We start from the raw sequence: 20385 nt of genomic DNA, 5'->3' as shown, positions 1-20385 counted from the left end.
AAAATAGACTCAGTGTTTATACAAATGAGTCAAAATGGACCATAATACCTGATCTTTAAGAAATCTTTAAGTGTGAGCTTTAAGATTGAGTGACAGCCTTCTGTGTTCTTGGTTGATTCATTGTCCTCTCTACAAAGTGCAAGAAGTGGTCAAGCTACACAGAATTCATATGTTGTATAAAAACTTATATTCTACTCAATTCTCTCACCTACAGTATCTCTACTCTCTTATCCACCCATTTCTCCTCCAGGGCTGACTCTGCCAAGATGACGCAGCCCATGAGGGGGGACCAGGCCCACCAGCCGGCCCCAGCCCGCAAGTCGGCCAGCCTGTCCTCACCAAGCGCGGCTCGCCGCCTGTACCGCAACTTGTCTGGAAAGTTCCGTGTGGGCAACAACCCCCCTGCCCTGGAGGACAATGTGGTGTCAGGACGGGGAGGAGAGAAGGAGAGGCTGCGCAAAACCACCATAGTAAGTTGGAGAGAGAGAGTAGGAAAAAATAATAAGCCCAGGAACATTGTAGTCTAAAAATAGTCTGGGAAACATATCGACTTGGATAGTCAGTGATCCTCAGGTAGTAACATCACACACCAACCCATCTCTACGATTGTGGAGCGAGACTAAAAGTATACAGAGAGATACATTGAGGGTGTGTGTAGGAGGAGAGAGTTGCACATGAGTGCAATGCTCAACATTCACTGATACAAGTTGAAACAACTAAAGCTTTCCCATTGAGCAGTTTTCTGTTTTAACTGCCCGTAAACTTTCTTTGTGTCACAGTTTCAGAGCAGTGAAGCTTTGTTTGAGGCTGTGGAGCACCAGGAGTTGGACTTGGTGCAGCTGCTTCTCTCTCAGTACAGTCTGGAGGAGCTGGACCTAAACACCCCAAACAGTGAAGGCCTGCTGCCCCTCGATATCGCCATCATGACCAACAATGTACCCATGGCCAAGCTGCTGCTGCGAGCCGGTGCCAAGGAGAGCCCCCACTGTGAGTAAAGGAACACAACGTGCCTGTAGTACTTACCCACTCATTTAAATGAAAACTACAGTTCCCACAGAACACAGCACAACATTTGAAGTCGGTGCTATGGCTTAACAAGGCGTGAAGAATGTGATGTTTACATACCTGCTGTTTAGATGCATCTGATTTGACAATCAAGCGTGAAGTAGATACACTTACATTAATATGGTAGTAATATGCTCACAGCACTGGGAATTCCAGGTTTGTTTTCCCACACTCCCTTTACTACACAGCACAAACACCCACTTGCTGGAATTTGTTTCCCTTTCTGTGACTGGTTATCACAATGGAATCAGTCACCAAACCCACAACATATTTTAAAGGGTTTCCAGAAGCTATTAAGCCTATTGTGTATGATCTTTCAATAGGATAGCAATTATCAGTACATGAATTAGAGTCTTACTTCATAAAATTAGCTCTTTATCTTTTTTCCACAGAAAACATCCAGAAATTCTTCTAGTGTCACCACTCTTTCTACCAATGGCACCCTCATGTATTCAGTCGTCATTTTCCTTGTAAATTTTGACAGCTCTTTACTTTTGTTAGTAGAACGTTGGCTTGCTTGAAGGTGAGTCACACCATAGCAAATGCCACCTTGGCTTTCAGCAAGAAGCTAGTAGATTTGCCTGAACCTAAAGCCAATCAATTATAGTGTGATATGTGGAAAAAGACAAGCTTTGTTGACCTCTGCCGATCACAACAAGTTAATAATGTGAGTAAGGCCCATATTCTTTGTAGATTTCAGTCCTTACCATAGCTCAGAAATGATACCGGTAACTGAATTGTTTGGGCTTCAATAGTTGTTCTGTCGGAAACCAACAACTCAGGGCTGCTGTCACGGCAACATCAGCTGCCACCAAAGCAACCGCAGGTGTTTCCCAAAGCAACGACTCACACATAATTTAAAACACAATCTCCTATCGTGTGCACTAGTGATATATTCATCCACACACTGACGAAACACACATCTCTTTCTGTTTTCTGCTGGCAGTGAAAACATATTAAATGTGATGAAGGGGTGGTAATCATGATGCAATATTAGTCATCTTCGTAAGCACTTTTCACTGTCTGTGATCTACTGAGCCTCCGCTCCCTTCTTCTGTTAATGATTAGAACTCGCCAGTAAGGCTCCTAGGCTGTTTGTTTGTACTTGTGCGCACACACACGCACACACTTTTCCAGAGCTGAGCCAGACGTCTTATAAAGGTATCATTAAATTGAAAACACTTGAATGGAAAGTGGTGTTTACTGAAGTTTGCTCTTTGATTGTGCTCTCTCTCCAGAACCCAAATAACTCACGAGAGAGTGTAAGCCATGTGAGTGTGTGTATGTGCAAAAGAAAAAGACAGAGAACAACAGCACATGAGGAAAGTAAAGGCTCGCCTCCTATTTTTATAAGCATGTACTAATCAAACTCCATCTGAGAAGGATTGACATCAAAGACGTTCTTGAGCTTTGAAAGGAATTGATTCAGATTCTTATTGATATTGCCGCGCTTGACTTCACAGTGTGTGGTTACCAGAGGGATAAGGGCAGACAACGACAATCAAACAAGTTCCCTAAATCTTCACATTCCCGTTATAAATCCCTCAGTGGCTCTCAATAGGAAAAAGCTACTTTAATGTGCTTTAGAGGATCCCGGGCCTTGAAGTGAAATAAGGACAAATCAAGCACACGTACACACTGGTGACAGCATCTGGACCAGTTTCTAGGCCTAGAGGCGCTGGAAACGTAAATCAAAATGGACCATCAAAAGCTATTCCGATCAATCCAAGAGTCTAAATCAGCATTGAGAAACAATCCTCAGCATTAATCCTAGCATAAGCCCCAAACAGCCTTAAAGTCTTCACACAAGTAACTGAAGAGAGAGAACAACAAAACTGACACTCAGAGGAGACACTCGTACTCAAAAGAGAAGCTCAAAGCCACTCGAGGAGACACAGAGGGAGCCGCAGGATTAAACACCCAGATGGACATTTTGACACGGAGCTTTAAACTTACTGTCAACAGTGGAATCTAACGCTCAACAGTGGAATCTACAATGAACAAACACAGACCACACAGACTAAACACAGACTCACACCAGTCCCAAACACTCCACGAATGACCAGCCACCAAAGAAGTACAGTATGCTACTGTCCTTTGTGACCTTAACAGCTTTACATTACCTGTTAAGTACTTTTATTTAGAGTGATCTGTGCACGCTGGCAATCTCAGATTGAATCTTTGATCTTTGGGTTATGCACCTATTAGCCGCCATGGCCAACCATAAGGCCATGATTTGAATATTTCCATTAGGTGTTACATCTCATCTACTATAGTGATGTGTTCTTTGTTTAAGTAAACATCATTGTTCACATTGTTTTAGCAACACCCTACCCCCTTTGAGAAAAAACATTCCTCTGATGGAGGCTGTGTGAGACTGTGGTGTACGATATAAATAGATCAGTTATACACATTTTTCCACAAGTTTTGCAGAAAAATAGTTTTACAATGGCAGTGTAAAATCATGCCTATGTACGTTCCCACCATTTTGTGTTCCCTTATAACCGCATATGAAGAACACTCCTCCCTCATTTACCCCTCTCACTTTCATTGCCCCATTTTCTGTGTCATTTTCTAGGTGATGTCATCTCTAAAGAGGGACTTCTCAGTTAAATGAAGTTTATTGAGGAATCTGCCACAGCATTTTGGCAAACAAAGACATTAAAGAGACTGGCCTGCAAAACCAATTCACAGCATCGCAGGCAATGGGTTTCTTGCAATAATGTGGTCACGTGCCTTGTTGAAACACTAGTAAACAAAGTAAAAATGGTTCGCTAATTGATTTCTTTCATCCATATAGGTGAATACTTGTAATATATTTAATAGTTCTAATCTGAACAAAAAAGTGTTGTTTGTGCGGGGGAATTGTTTTTGAATTAAGAATGGTCGCCATTGTTGGTTGACATTTAAACTTTAATTCTTGGTTGAAAAAAACGCCTTTTTCAGTTGATATTTCAACATTTTCCAACTCCAAGCAGGATTTACCAACTGTTTTTTATCATGCTTGAATATTGAAGCATTTTTCTGGATGCCAGCACATTTTCACATGGCCCTAAGGGTAAGGCAATTTGTTTTTTAATACAGTATTCATGTGATGACTTTTCTCTCTTGCACTATCTCTCCCGTGTCGTTCTTAGTTGTGAGTCTTGAGGGCCGAGCAGTGCATTTGGCCACCTTGGTGCAAGAGGCTGAGCAGCGGGTGACGGAGCTTCAGGCCCAGGTTGGCAGCGAAGGTCCCGGCGAACGCGAGGGATCTGACAGGGAGAGGCAGCTGAAGGCCTGGGAGTGGAGGCTCCGGCTCTTCCGGCGCATGCAGACGGGCTTTGAGCATGCAAGTAAGGCCTCAGGACGACTTTGATGGTTGTTATAGAGATTTTTCACGTGCTGAACAGTTGCCTCTCAGATCATTCCAGCAGTCCAGCAGTCGTCTTTGGTTTTCATTTGTGCACCCTTTTTCTCTGCTGGCATTCTGTCTGGGCCGAGTTAATGGCTTCCACACTAGGATGCTTAGCACAGGACTGTGTGTGTGTGTGTGTGTGTGTGTGTGTGTGTGTGTGTGTGTGTGTGTGTGTGTGTGTGTGTGTGTGTGTGTGTGTGTGTGTGTGTGTGTGTGTGTGTGTGTGTGTGTGTGTGTGTGTGTGTGTGTGTGTGTGTGTATGTGTGTGTGTGAGCAAACATAACACGCTTGTATTCCTGCTTTATTTTTTTATAGGCATTTCATGACACACTTAGTGGCAGGGTAGACAGCCACCCCCCAAAAACACACTCACACGCACACACTCCTCCCTTCAACCCAAACCAATCTTCGCTTTGATGCAACAAAAAAAGGTCTTTTCCCTCTGTGTAATTCAACATACTCATGTAATTTGATGATTTGTGAACATGAATCAAAATCATAAACCATATGTCAAAATTATGTTCATGTAGTTATATTGACAATTACAATCATTGTCATCCTTGCTTCTTCTCAGTAGTCATTGAGTTGACATTAGTTTGCAAAGATCTTAGAATACAGATGTATTATCGTTGTGATTTCCAACCATTACTGACTTCAATTTCACAAGCATCCACTACATGATACTTCTTAAACTTTTTTTCCTATAAGTCAGCAATGAATTGTGTAATAGACTAGGAGGACTAGATGATATCAATACAATAAGCTGCTAATTGTATGTGCTCTGTTCCCCCTGCTTTCCACCTATCTTTTTTGTGATCTGCTTCACCATCTTACTGTCTGTCTGTCTACTTAGACCCTCCAGATGCTCCGAGTGTAGTTCGCCTGTCTGTCAGCAGCAACACCAGTCTGAGGGTGGATTTCCAGGAACCTCTCTGCGTCAACTCTGCTGTGGTTACAAAATACAGAGGTCAGCCGTCATGCCCACTACTGCCTGCAGAATCAACTACTCAGTATTTCAATATGTAAAGTTCTGTGCTAAATGAGATTGCAAAATGTTTGAAAAATACATTTTGTATCATTAAAAGTGTGTGTTTGTATTTGCAGTGAGTTGGAGTTGTTCTCCTTCCTTCAGTCCTCTGCTGGGTGAGATATTGGTGGAGGACACCACGTTGCTACAGTGCAACATCTCCGGTCTCACGAATGTAAGTTCTGCCAGATTTTTTTGTCACCATCATGATATTGACAGTCTGAACAGTTATTTAATTAATCAGTATTTTAGATCATTTTAGATCAATCAGTATGAATCAAAAAGAACCCAATCCAGAATCTCAAACAACACTAAATCTCCTGTGCGAGGCTATGAAGGGAACACCAGGAGCTGCTTCGCTGACATTAGAATTGAGGCTTTGGGGATCACACCGTTTTCACATAAATATAGTCAAGCAGTCCTTTATCCTCTATTCCCGAATTAGTCTCTAAAAAATAACAAAAAGATAGTCATGCTTTATACGGGAGTTGATGGTTGACAAAGCAACAAAAAGAACCACTGAGCTCTAGCTTCTCCAGCTGCTGGTGCTGACCGATACACATTTTTAGAAGCTATTCTCCCTCATGAAGACCCCTGATATTATTTACACAGGAGCTTTAGGTGACATTTGAAGGCATTTCCCAAGTGAGTCTTCTTTATTACATACATCAAACTCCACACACAAGTTGTAGTGACCATCAATTCCCCATGATGAGGGCGAAAGATGTATGGCCCTGCTAAAAACACAATTGGAAAACACAGTTTTATTTGCTTTTTCAAAGTCTTGGCTCCTGACCATTCATAAGGAACAGTTGCAAAACAGTCTCCAAAGTGATAAAAAGAGCAGCTTGGTAGCCTGCCACCTGATTTATGTTTGGCATTTTTAAGCGGGCATGTAGACAAATGGACGCTCCACTGGTTGTTTGTTATTGTGTGAGAGAAGCCCCTTCCCCCTTTCTAAGACCCCTGCTGCCAGCCAGAGCTCACTCCTGTCACATGACAGGGGTCAAGGCGAGGTCAGGAAGTGTCGGCTGGCAATTTGATTGATCTGGCTGAGAAAGGAGAGACAGAGGCCTGCTGTCTGCACACTGGGCACAGAGACAGACAGAGAATCTTGATAGACCCTTCGCCCTCCACATACACATACACACACACTGAAATGAAGAAGGACAGGGACATAGTAGGAGACAGATGCTCAACCGCATATAATACATATATGGTTTTGTACATAACATACATCAACAGACATGCTGTTTTTTTGGTCGTAGCAGCATTGCGTGGCCTTACTTTTGCCTTGATTGTCTTGCGTCCTGTCCTTCCAGGGGACCTACTACTATATCCAAGTGTCAGCCTACAACATGAAGGGCTGGGGGCCTACATTAGTTTCCACCCCCGCCTGCGCCGCACCTTCCAGTAAGTATCCATTGTGTATGCGTGTGTTCGTGTGTGTGCCTACATTTCACATAAATCACAACTTGTAACTTTTAGTTGACCACAGTTGAACACAGTGTGAACATTGCGTAATTTCACATTCACTCACCTGATTTGGTTATTCCAGTGTCATTCCAACGTCGCTTTGATATCGTTAGAGGGGTTGACAGCTGGACCATCCTCTGCCAGCAGGCTGGGTGGGTTTTTGGGACCCCCAGTGCAGACGTCAGAGTGTGTAACCATAGCCTCAGGAAGATGTTTGGGACTGGCTGGCAGTAGAGGCTGCCGGGGTTCAGCCAAGAAGTTAACCGTAAAGTCATGTGCAACAACAGCTGAGGTGTTGACTCCCCACAGCAGCTCTGACCCTCGTTCTCCTTTTCCCTCTTTATTTCTCTATCTATCTATCTATCTATCTATCTATCTATCTATCTATCTATCTATCTATCTATCTATCTATCTATCTATCTATCTATCTATCTGAGCTTTCAGATAATTCAATAGAAAAATTTAATTGAGGACTTTGTATAGATTTTTTTATGTTTGGACATTTGTTATTAAATTGATTAATTCAATGTATTGGTTTATGAGATGAGTGTTATGGTTGCTTTTTATGTGCAGCGTGTTAAGTCTGTTCAGTTGGTACATACCTATTGTAGGAGAGTGAACATAGGTGCTGTGATTGTGGGTATATTGGCACACTCATTGCACATCTGGGGAACACATGAACATGTTTGTCCTCATCAGCACACCGTGTTTTTCAGCAAGTGTGTGTGTGTGTCTTCATTTTGAGAGACTGGGCTTTCCCTCTCTTTTTTTTCAACTATCCACCTCCCTCCCACCCTCATCCCTCTCTCAGAGCTAATTTCGATGTTGCGTGTTTGTGTTTTCCATTTGGGCCTACCACTGGAAATATTTGCATGTCTGTGCTGTAGCGCGCGGCGCGGCCCCAACAGTGGGGGCCTTATACCGGGCCGTGGACGCCCATTAAAGGGCCCGCTTGTCCTGTCGGGACAGGCACCTTTCCGGGAATAGAGCTCACCGTGTTTCAGTCCCACGCGCCCTCCGGGGGGCTCCGGGAGAGGGAGTGGGGGTGAGGGTGGTGGGGGTGTGAGTGGTGGATGATGGTGGTGGTAGGGGGTGGGTTATCGCTGACACATCCTCCAGTGAGCAAGCAAGGGATGCTGGCTTGCTAACACAGAAGGCAGAGGTGCTAAAGGATCACTTTCTGTGAGGAGGGAAGGGAAAGCTTGTGTTTTTGTGTGTGTCTGCAATACATAATGTAATAATGTATAATAAGAAGGTTTTCCATGTTTATTGGTGGATGGAATGAAGTGTTTGTACGTGTCTCAGTTTTACCTTGAAATTGAAAGAAAGAAAAAAGCAAGGACAAAGAGACCCAAAAAGGAGTAGAAAGAGTCAGAGATAAAGACTGTACTAATTGTACTCTCAGTCTTTTTTTTGGTAGGCAATGTGTGGTGTGTTACTTTCCTCACTCTGTCACTGGGCCAGACACACATTGTGTGTGTGTGTGTGTACGTACATACCGGCTGTTCTGAGCCCAAATATGTACAGGGCAGACTCTAGCAGTGGTGCTCAGTGGGTCTGTCCTTCAGCCAACCACAGCTTTCTCACACTAGGGTGGGTGCATTGACTGTATATAAATATGGACGTCCTGACAGCTCCCCAAAAGTGAAGCCAAAACAGCTTGATCGCCCCCTGGTGGCTGGCTGCAGTATAGGTCATAATTCCCACCTCTTCCATGTTAGCGAACGAGACATGACCTAAATACAAATATCAAAGTACACATCAAAAAAATTCTCTTTTTTTCTGATATGTTTGTTTTTATTTGGTTATTTGACGATATAAAAAGGCAGCGTTACATCATGACACCTGTGACAGCCGCACTCAAACCTCCATTAGGAAGCTAGGGAGGCTGAGGGGGCGTGTCCCACGTATCGTCATCCCGCCGCCCGACTCTACTGCACCGACTCTGGCCCCAAATGATACCACGCAAGCAAGATGGCGGCTCCCTGAGAGGAGATATTGTGGCTTGACTTTTGCATAGCGGTAGGAAGTGGAGACGGATCGTCCGTATTTATATACAGTCAATGGGTGGGTGTTGTTTCCTATAGTACACACACTAAAACTGTTTGAGAAGCAGTCTGTCTTACACATTTCTCACTCCTACCATTGGAAGCCTCAGGAGCAGGGCCTGAACATTTTTGGGTAGTGCTGGGCGATATGGAAGAAATCAATGATCACAATTTTTTTGACCAAATACCTTGAGATTGATGTTGCAACAGTATTGCAGGGTTGACTATTGATGCTAAGAATTTACACAATGAGATTTTTGATAAATAATCATCAATAATGTGAATATAATTACTAAGTAGGTAAAGGCAAATAATAGAACAGCTACAAAAGTCAGAAAATTACATCACTTTACTGTAATGCAGCCTTTAAAACAAGGAAAAGACAACACTTAAAATATCACAAAATTACAATATCCAAAATATAAGATGATGTCCAGTCTCATATCACAATATCGATACAGTATTTATATATTGCCCAGCCCTATTTTGGGGTCCTAAGCAGGAGTAAGACCCAAAACGCAGCATTTTAGGCTTTTATAAAGTGACTAAACCAATGTACATTTCACATCAACTAAGTATTAAATGACAGTTATTGTTCCATGACAGCTAACATCACAATAAAATAAATCATCCTGGTTATAGTTACCATTTCATAACTTTAATGGCTTCTGAGAGGCTGCTTCTGAGCAGTGTCTTGTTTCGGCATGCTTCATACGAACAGGTTTTCCATTAAACTTCAAACAAGCTTTATTTCCATTTAATTGTAGTTACTGCTCCATCATGTTAACCAATTTAAGATAAACCAAATCATTTTTATTTATTCAAAGCACAACTGTTAAAACACACAATGTCAAAAACTCAATGCGTTCAACAATAAACAAAAATAGGAAATTTGAATGAAACTGAATGTAAGCAGTGCTGACTTGTGTTTGTTTTGATAAAGAAAGAAGAAAACTGATCTACAATGGAATAAAGACAGTCTGAAAACATGGCTCCACAGAGGAAACTATATAGAACAAAGAAAGACATCTTTCTTTGTTCCACTTATGTCAAACAGTCATTAGAGCCTATTGGAAGTTCTTCGATAAACACAGAGAGGACTATAACTAATACCTGATACCCCCAAATTGTGTGTCTGCAGGATCAAACATTTAGCAGTTATTCTTATACGCCACCTCATAAAAATAAATGCCTTAAGCGTATACAGAGTTATGCTGAGTAAATCTTGGCTGCTGTATGACTATATAGTGGAAATCAATGAGTAAGTCCAAGCTATTTCTATGGTCCTCCAGTGGCAAATAGAATATTTAGCCTTATAACAACACAGGATTTGAGCATTCTCATTTCATCAGCTTTGCTTTTCCATCATTACGTATATTTTAGTTGAAGAGACGGCTCTCGATATTCGCTCTTCTCAAATTTTCCTCTCATGTTGGTCTGCAGGTTGGAGGGATATCGATGGTCGTGCTCCCCGTCAGAGAGGCCAGAAGGAGGCGCTAGACCAGCTACTTGGCCAGATCAAAGAAGCTCATCGCCACTGCGTCTGCCATGGTATCAACAACTTTTTTATTGATTTATTGGGCAGAAAGACTGAACAGTAATGTGAGAGTTTCATCGATTTGCATGGTTGACTTCTGTTAAAACTCAAACCACAAAACCTGGTAGTGATAGTGATGACATGCTTTACTCATTGAACTACATATGTGCACATGTTCTCTCAAACTAGATGTTTTTTAACTGCCATTGGTTTTAACATTGGAATTACATGCAGCAAAAATAATAAGAGCTTCAAACTAGTTGATAACACATACACTTGATCCTAAGTGTAAGAGCAGCACCAATGTATCAGTTGAAGTGAAATGCAGCCTGAGCTGAGATATGAGCTCCTGACATTAACCTGAGCCTCAGTCGTCACATTTTAAACAAACACATCTGAATTTTCAGCCACCGTCTAGTTCATGTTTCAGAAACATTCTTGGTGTAAACAAACACGGAACATGAGCAATGTTCGGTTCAACTTGCAGGTGTAACACGTCTTGCCAATTGCTGTGTTTCATCTCACCTTGACAGACACTTTACAATCTCAGGCACGACAAGTACTTCGGGGGGCCGTACACCCTAAGACGACATGCCACCTCAAAAATAATACCCTCCCCTCTGTCTCAACAACTCCCTTATGCGTCTTTCCATGACTCAGCCCTTCCTCTGCTGAATACCTCTCTCTCTTTCTGACAAAATGCAGATCAACTCCTCTCACACTCAAACTGTTTATATCCCCAAACACTGCTGGCTGTAAGCTGCTCCCATAAGTGTCAAAACCTGTCCACACTGACTTTTTTACGTGATGGGAAACTGCATTTAGCATTGAGCAAGATGTCCCTCACGCCAGGACTCTCAAACACACTCACCCACTTACTATTGTCCCCTGTGGCCAGACTGTATTCGCAATAAAGCGAGATGCAATATAATAGTCAGTATTGAGTGGCTCTTGGTTCCTCAGACGGCGACTGATTGAGCTTGAGAGTTCAGGCACGGTAGCCGAGGTGGCGTGTCCCGGGGTCATGTTTGTTATTCCTGTAAGAGACGAGTCCTGGGCTGGAGTCGGGAGAGGGCATAAATTAACACTGACTATTGCTGCCTCCCCCCCTCCTCCAAACCCCCGCAGCCCGCTAGTCGTCCTGTCTACTGTCCATACATATACACACATAAAGATAGACAGGCGCACACATAGATACACATGTACATGAACAGACACAAATATAAGTACATGCTCTCTCTTTCAACTCTGTCTCTCTCCCACATGTCCATGTATGCACACCCCAACGCAGCCCGGCTTATAGCCCACGCCACCCTCTCCCGCTTGTCCAAACACTATTAATTAAACTGTGAAAGAGGCCTTGACTAACACAGGCACCCCAGCAGTCGGCCCTACTTGTCTGTCTTACTCAGTGTCAAACGGGGACTAAGGCCAGGAGGACTAGAGCTGAACAGACTCGCGAGTGGAGAGAAATTTGGGGAGGTGAGAGGGGTCGAGGGGTGCTGTTTTTTCTTGTTACTCCACCTCGTCTCGTCCACCTGAAGAGAAAATTAGTTCTTTTCGGGTCCTGAATGGGGGGATTTATTGACTTTAAGTGGCCTGGGGCTGGAGTAAGATCACCTGGGAAGGGAGGGAAGGGGGGAGGGAATCTGTGAAGGTTTCTAATGAGTCGGGAGGTGCGTTATCTCACCAACAGGCGCCCACACAAACACACACACATACATATATACACACACCTCCCTCTCTCGCCTCCAACCCCCTAAAGGCCCACTAAAAATAAACATGTCCCCACAGACTTAACTGACCTCCCTGTCAGTGAGTGGCGAAGGGTTAAGACATACAGGCACACACACACAAATTACTACAGCTTCTTGGCTCCAAACATATGGCTGTAGCTCAGAACCATGCTCCAGCAGCTAAAGTATGTGCAGGTAAACACACACATATACATATACACAGTTAGTGTCCCTCTGGGACCTGAGAGCTAGTGGTTCCCTCAAGGCCCATAGTCTGCTGTTGGCAGCCAGCATGACTGTCAAATGGTGCCGCACCACTGGAGCGCATGAAATGTCAAAGAACATTCCACTTTGACCATGTTGTTGGACTTGTCAGGTTTGTTGTCAATTAGGTAACGGCCTGTCAGTGGAAGAGATGTTTCTAGAGTTTGTCAGGACAGAGGTATTCATTCAGCCGACCAATCAGTCTCAAAAATATCCTGACTTTAAGCGTCAAGATCTTTCCCATATTATAACTCTGAGTAATTCTCTCACTATGAAATTAACAAAGTCTGTGTTCTTTCCACACAGAACAGTGCAAAGCTCCACCACAGGGCAGGAAGCACTCAGTGTCCAAAAGCCTGCGCCACCTCTTTCAACCCACCAGCAAATTTGTTAAAAGCTTGAAGAGGTAAGTTATTATTATTACTCAATGAACTGTGATGCTAAAGAGCCCGACCTCCATGTTACAATTAAATAGGAATGAAACATTAATGTACAATTTTGTGTGTAATTAGCTTTCAGTAAGGATCGATTCTGTATAAAGCACATGATATTTATTGCTGAATATCAAAGACCTTGTATCACAAATAACAGTCATGGTTTTCATGACAGTCACTAAGTATAATTATGCATTTTTATTGATCTGTACTTATTTTGATATTTTCTTCATTTGGCAGTGTGATTAATTTAACCATAGTGTTTCTACTGTAACACATACTTTTTTCTGTTACTTTTCAGAGGACTCTATCTGACATCTATATTCTACAGAGATGACAATATCTTGGTGACTCCAGAGGACCAGATTCCTATTGTAGAGGTCGAAGATTCCTACTCCAGCTCCCTCATGCAGGACTTCCTCTGGTTTACCAAGGTAGACTGGAAGAAAGAAAGAAAAATGAAGGAAAGAAGCAAAGACAGATGAGAGAAAGAAACAAACAAACAAACATTAGTTAGCATTCTTCCAACATAAAATGTTAACCTGTGGCATAACTGATGGAGTGAAGCCAAAAATAATTATAGAACTAACAAATTATTTTAAAATGTCTTTTTAGGTGTCCAATTTTAACAACTCTCATCAGTTTTTTAATACTGCTGCAAACAGAACAATAGACCATGGAGTTGATGTTATGTAACGTCATGAATTTGAAAAAACATCTGTCATACAGACATCAGCAGTGCACATGTTAAATCTTTTTTGTCATTTTGCTCCTGTGCATCCTGTCCCTGCACTAGGTGTCCTACTTATGGGAGGACATTTCTTGGCTGCAACAGTGTCTCAGTCCCTCCCAGTCGTCCTGTTCCTGTACTCTGCAGACACGCCTCAAGATGCTGCAAGCTGTCTCCCATCTACAGGTTTGTACAGTGACCCACTCTGGACAGGTTACAAATAAAGAGATTATAATAGCAGTGCATTTATTATCTGATGTTTTTCCTCAGGGAATGTTGGGAACCCAGGACATTGGTCAGGTGTATTTTGAGCCAATCAAAGACAAGCACGGTAATGCCCTGCTGGTGCTCCTGAAGGACATGAACGCCTGTTCAAACCTGGATGGGGTGCGCTGGACGCCGCTTTGCAAACTCCAGCTACAACGCAAGTCCATCTCATCCCCAGAGGAGCCCACTGCCTTAGACATGCTTCTCATCACACTGCACGTACGTCCTGCAGGAATAGGCGGTTCAGTTCAGTTCAGTTTTGGAAAATTGGTTATTTTTGCTTTTGTTTTGGAGACAGGCTGCTTCCACGGCAGTTAGGCATGGTAGTAGGGTTTGTCAGCAGTGGTTGTGGTTTTTATCAGGCTCATTCTTCACATTTTTTTTTTTCTTTGTTACCCAGCGATTTAGCAAGATGAAACAGTTTAGTGTAAGGCACTTTTGTCAACAACAAAAATGCCCCCAAAAACACTGGAAAACATTTATTTATTAGAATCAATGTTATGTTTTTTAAACTCTCATTCACAGAAAAGACATAAACATGAGGCTCCATGGCTGAAACAATAGGACTCTAAATTGAAATGTGCTTCCAATTACAAATGCTGCTTGTGCAGACTCTCTTTATTTACACAATCATCATGGCTCTCCCCCTCTGTTTGTCACCTTCTTCTTAAGGACAAGTATTCAATTGACCTGCCATGAAATTTAAAATGCCAGATCTCATGTCATATCTTGGATCTATGCCAACCCAATATGAATGTTAATTATTTCAGTGCCCTATCTACTTTTAAAACTGCTCATTCAGGCAGTGGCAATTGGAAAATTACATTTAAATTTCAGCATAGTGGACAGGATGATGATAATCTAGCTAATTGTTATTTTGTGTTTTCAAACGAATGCTGTGTAGCTGTTTCGTTCAGAACAACCGCAATCTGAAACCAAACCACAAGTTGATTTTGTCTATATAGCCCGGTAAACTTGATACCATTGTTGCAATGCTGTTTTGTCTCCAATGTAAGTTGGTTTGGCCTTGCGGTTCCAAAACAATGGTGGAGACTCCCTTTGGCAAAACCACAGTTCACTGAAATATTTGTTTTGCGGCCAGTTATGAACAAATTGTATGATGAAACACATAAAAATGCGCTGAAGGGCTGTTTTGTAGTGTTGACTTCCACTTTAAACATGCTGGAACAACTTTTGCCTCAAGTCACTCAAGGACTAACTACAGTAAAACATGAAAACAGCATCATTTAAATACATTTGAGGATGCCTATGGAGACAAACTTATGGTAATAAATCCCAGCTATAATTACTCCCAGTCCTGCTTCTTATCTAGTCTCTGTCCACCTACTGTTCCCAGGAGAAGCTGGCGTATCACAGGCGGAGCAAGAAGCTGTTGTCTCCAGGCTTATACCTAGGCTACTTGAAGCTGTGTACATCAGTGGAGCAGATCAGAGTGCTGGTGCCCCAGAAACTCCCCAACGTCCTCTGTCATACCAAAATTCGGGACAACAGCAACATGTCCAGGTGAGTATCACCGGCTAGTGTGTTTCAACCAAACACAACACCTAAGTTAACTAGAAAACAATGAAAATAATACCCATGACATGCACTGTATGTTGCATCCCTGTGAGTGTGTGTTCTGTATATTTGTTGTTTCAGAGAGGAGTGGCAGTGGCTGCAGGCCCTCAGCTCTCTGGAGGAGTCGTTGGAAATGGACCATGATGTACAGAGTGCTCCACATCGCATCCTACAGGACCTGCGTAGTGCTATTAAGGACCTGATGGCCCACATCAATGTCTCTGGCAACCAGGTCAGAATGAGGCCAGGGTCAAAAAGGAAAGAGAAAGAAGGAATAGTAAAATTGTGTGACTCAATGAGTTTAATATGGTTCTATAGCGAGAATACTAATTTGTGTAGAATGATGTTGACTGATACCATGGAGCCAGTAGCAGCTCCTCAAAAACTATACAGCCGAGCTCAACAGGCAGGCAGTAGCAAAGCTCAAAGCAATGAAAATGATTCCAATGGCTAGCGAGCCAGTTCTGGTTAGACCACTAATTCTACATGATTTCTGTAAAAAAAAAAAAAAAAAAAAACATGGTTTGAATTCCAGCACAATGGCAATCATTGTCCATTTGGCTTTAACCTTTTACCACCCACTGTTCCACCAGCGGGACTCTCGCAATATGTAGAGCTTAACAGACTGCTAGTACTATGAAAAGCTACATCAGTGTTAATATACACACACACACACACACACAAACACAATTATATATATATACTGTAGATATATATACACACAGTAGGGTGCAAAGGACCACTTTCCCATTCACTTCAATGTCTTGAGTGCAACAGAAACCTTAAAACACAGATATGTCTCCATAGGGAGGGTTGATAGACCACCAAAGATGGATTTTGGACAAAGATGGATTTGACCTTAGTTCTGTTCCACACATGATATACAATAACCCCTGATTACAGCAAACCATTCAATTGCCATATTTGTTATTTCTCATTCCACTCCAGTCCACTCCACAGAGTTGGAGCCTTTGGTTCAGTACTTAATTGTGTGAAACGGGGTTACATAATTTCATGTTGGATCCATACTCTATCTGTTTACTTGTTTAGCAGCAGCCAGAGACTCACCCTTTACTACTATCAATTGAATACTGCATCAATGGAAGATATAGTATTAAAATACATACATTTTTTTTTTTAAATGAAAAGAAGTGTTAAGCTTATTCTCTTGATCATGTTTGTCTTGCAAAGACAATTGCACACATATTAAAATGAAATATTGCAGTAAGATTTTATCGGACTGCTTTGGTTCTTATGGCCCACTGAGATCTCCTGTCTGTGTTTCCAGGCACAGGACTTCCGAATCTACAGCCAAGAAGTGGTGGAGTTCGGGGAGAAAGTGTCCTTCCTGTTCCTCCTGCCACCTTCAGATGACGTTTGCACAGCTCCTGGCCAGAATAACCCGTACTCCCCCCGCTCCGGCTTCCTCACTCTGCCCCTGCAGATCTTTGAACTGGGTGAGTGAGAATTACATTAAACAATCATGTTTTTCAGTGTAAATGTTGTTGTTGTTTTTTTCCTTTCTTTTTTTTCTCACATAATTGTTTCTCACTTTTCATTCGTCACTTGTAGTACACTGCAGATTTTTTCAATTCGTTTTTCCTTGACTCCCTTTCTCCCCTCTAGTCCATTTTAATGCCTATTGCCCCAGTTTCATCGGCCAGTACTGCAGAGTGTCAGCTTTGCTGGAGCTGGAGTCCCTCATGTCGCAGCAGACTCTAAGAGAGGCTTTCTCTGAGGCCGAGCTCCTTGCTGCTAAGAAGAAACACCAACAAGTCCAAGAACATATACAGGTAGGACCAGTCAGTGACAGGCGTGTTTTCCTACGTAGTGCTGCACATTTTTTTATAGTAATTACTAGGAATTAATAGGAATATTATTTGGAGAAGTTGGATCCATATTAATCCAGTAATGATCTTGGTGACTGTACAACAGCAAATGGAGGAGGTGTGGCGAGATGCGAGGTGGATCATGGATGCTTTGCAGTACGCCCGCTACAAGCAGCCAACAGGAGGCATCTCCATAAGCTGGATAATTGACTTTTCCAAGGAAGTGATGCCGGACAAACCTCCCTCCACCTCCTCACAGCCAGACTTCATGCCCTCGCCCATGCCTTCACCCGAACCCTGCCGCAAACACTCAGGTGAGACAAGAATTGCATGACACATCAAATTTTATTTAAAGACATTTAAAGTTAACCAAATACGATTCTGATATTTTGCTTTAAAATGCTCATTTTTACAACCACATACACACCATATGATATGTCAATTAATATCAATATTTTTCATATTCTGCAGATTTTGCTGGCCTGTCAGATGAGGAAGGTTCCTCTGAAGTCTTCCTCACCACCGACAGTGACTACGACTCCAGCCGTGCCCAGAGCCCCCGCGAGCTGGACCTCTTGCCCCCTTCACCCCTCTCATCCTCCGCACCCCTGGAGCCTTGTGGCTTCCTGCGTAGTGATGGTAGCAGCTCAGGAGGAGGGATGTGTCTCGGCAGTGGTGGACACGGAGGGGGAGCGCTAAGGGACTCCACGCCAGACGTCCTCCAGGCGTCCGACCCGCAGCACGGGAGGGAAGTTGAAAGGTGCGGAGGAGGGGGAGGAGTTCGGTGTGCAGGGGAAAGGCGGAGGGGGGCGCCGGAGCTGTTCGACAGTGACTTCATCTTGCCCAGCAGGCAGATCGAGCTTTTACACATAACAGAGAAGAGACAGGCCTTCTGTGTGAGAACCAGCAGCCTGGAGTTCCCCTCCACCCCCTCTGCCCACCACCAGCCTTACTCCTACCACACCACTTGCCCCTCGCCCTCCACCTCACCACAGCGAAGGTGGCACCGGCCCTCTTCAGTGGACCGCTGTTGCTCAGCTGAGCGCTGCCTACCACACCTTCCGCCGGCACGCACATTATCAGAGGACAGCGGCACCCAGAGGCTCTCCTCACCATCACCTGCTGCCCTCAGGAAAGGCTGTCACACCACACTCAGAGTGTACCCCCAGTACCGCACAGGCCTGCCAAAGGAGACCAGTGTCAAGGTATTGATATGTTTAGACATGTTGAAGTAATTCACAGAGCTGAATGCTTACTACGCATGCAGCATAACCACAGCGTCTCTGGTTTGTTTCCAGCCAGGAACCTTTGTTGCATGTCATATCCATCTCTCTCCCCTTGTTTCCTGACAGCCTCTTCACTGCCCACTGTCCAAAAGAGGCAAAAATGCCAAAAAAACAAAAGACATGTTGAAGTAATTCACCTTTAAACTTTTGCTGTGTTTTTGACATGCTGGGAAAAGTTGAACAATTGCTTCTTCTACTTTCTTCCAGCTTTGTGTAACTCGAGGCACATCAGCACGGGAGATGGTCCAGCTGGTGGTGCAGGAGATGAACGTTGTGTCTCGGCGAATGCTGGGAAGCAGCAAAAGCAGCGGTGAACAAGAGCAGTGTGTGTACTACAGTCCTGAACAGTTGAAGCACTTTGGCCTCGTGCTGGTTGTGGACAACAGAGAAAAGTGGCTTCAAGATGACTTCTGTCCTCTTGAGTTGCAGAATCCCTGGCTGAGGGGCAAGCTGTGCGTTCGCATTAAAGAGTATTCACCACTAGCACTCAAACACAGCCGGGCCACCACAGTGTGACACTTCAAGGAGAGAGAGAGAGAGAGGGAGACACAAAGAAAACATTTAAGAGCTCATGCCATGTGCAGATTCTCTTTTTGAGAAATGTGTGTTGAAATGACAGAACTGTCACTTTAATCACAAGTGAACATTTGTACAAACTGTCCACAGGCTCCTACACTCTGCACTTTTTTCTCTCTGACGTGAGGTGTTACCGTCCGTAACTGCAGCTATAACATTGTCATACTTTCTGTTGCGTTATTGTTATCTGAAATGCTACTCCGAGAATCTGTTTCCATGAAATGAAATCAAATCCGTTTTTTATGAACATCAGAAACCCTCATATGGACACCAAATGAACAATAACAAAACAGAACAAAGAGAAAGCAGTTTTTTGAGCTGTCAGAAATCATTGGGCAAAAGATTGTGATGCTGAGCAAGATTAATAGAGCGCCTCTTTGACTTCTGGCATGATTGACGCCAGCACATCGGGCCGTGCACATTGCCAAAATGACATGGGCAGCATCATCGCCTCCCCAGCCACACGCGGGTCACAAGGCTTTTCCTATGAACTCTCTCATTGTGTCATTCCCAAAGAGCTGTCGGCTGCAGCCGCCCGGCCCCATGTTCCCAGGATGTGGGCTCTGGACCAGGCCCAGAGGCCAGGAAGGAAGGGAGAAGTACAGAGGGGGGCTGGCGTCTCCGCTTGGGGACGCAATCGGCCCGATGATTTGGCCCGTCAGCCTGTCACTCAACTGCTCCTGGCCACTGTACTGTCTGGAAGAAGCAGCCAAGCAAGGGAGAGAGTGCTTGACTGAGACTGAGTGAGAGAGGGTGTGGAGGAGGGTGGAGGCTGCATCTTTTAGAATCTGGCACTGACTCTCTGGTGCTCTTTTTCTCTCCTTTGGAGCAACAAATCCTCTGTATAGTGGACTCAGTCGTAGTGTAGCTAACTAATACGATCATCTCATCTTGCGAAGTAACACAAAATAAAACCAGCTAATTTGGATTTTTGAAACTGAGAAAAAGACAAGCAATATTTGATCGTTTCTGTTTTTCTAATTGATGGTTAAAAAGCATGTAAACTTTTCAAAGTTGTGCTGAGTACATTTTAAGTACTGTAGTCATGCCGTGCTAAAAGTTAACCAGTTGAGTGTTTTGTTGTGTTTGGTTCAGTGGTATTCCCAGACGCATCAGAAAATGGTGCCCGTCAGTC

The 20385-nt window shown here is 43.5% G+C and overlaps 1 protein-coding gene across 1 annotated transcript; it reads left to right on the top strand.

The window, feature by feature from the left end:
- The first annotated feature begins 266 nt into the window (after positions 1 to 266).
- LOC134003853 (ankyrin repeat and fibronectin type-III domain-containing protein 1) lies at positions 267 to 19190 on the top strand. The gene is made up of 18 exons (XM_062443205.1): positions 267 to 470; positions 780 to 987; positions 4203 to 4400; positions 5316 to 5429; positions 5567 to 5664; positions 6812 to 6902; positions 10457 to 10564; positions 12857 to 12956; positions 13286 to 13418; positions 13781 to 13900; positions 13985 to 14200; positions 15339 to 15505; positions 15641 to 15791; positions 16848 to 17016; positions 17186 to 17352; positions 17495 to 17702; positions 17860 to 18593; positions 18882 to 19190. The coding sequence occupies exons 1-18, from the start codon at positions 267 to 269 to the stop codon at positions 19188 to 19190; spliced, it is 3495 nt and encodes a 1164-aa protein (XP_062299189.1).
- Positions 19191 to 20385: the final 1195 nt, after the last annotated feature.

Source organism: Scomber scombrus, chromosome 21, assembly GCF_963691925.1.
Source record: "Scomber scombrus chromosome 21, fScoSco1.1, whole genome shotgun sequence".
In the NCBI taxonomy this organism is placed as follows: domain Eukaryota; kingdom Metazoa; phylum Chordata; class Actinopteri; order Scombriformes; family Scombridae; genus Scomber; species Scomber scombrus.
The sequence above is the reverse complement of the archived record's forward strand: the minus strand, read 5'-3'. Positions and strand labels throughout refer to the sequence as shown.

Bases quoted from the DNA above. Each gene is read 5' to 3' on its own strand.
- LOC134003853 (XM_062443205.1), top strand. From the start codon at position 267: ATGACGCAGCCCATGAGGGGGGACCAGGCCCACCAGCCGGCCCCAGCC. The intron at 6,903-10,456 runs GTAAGTATCCAT...GTTGGTCTGCAG, and splicing joins CGCCTGCGCCGCACCTTCCA to GTTGGAGGGATATCGATGGT. The intron at 13,901-13,984 runs GTTTGTACAGTG...GTTTTTCCTCAG, and splicing joins AAGCTGTCTCCCATCTACAG to GGAATGTTGGGAACCCAGGA.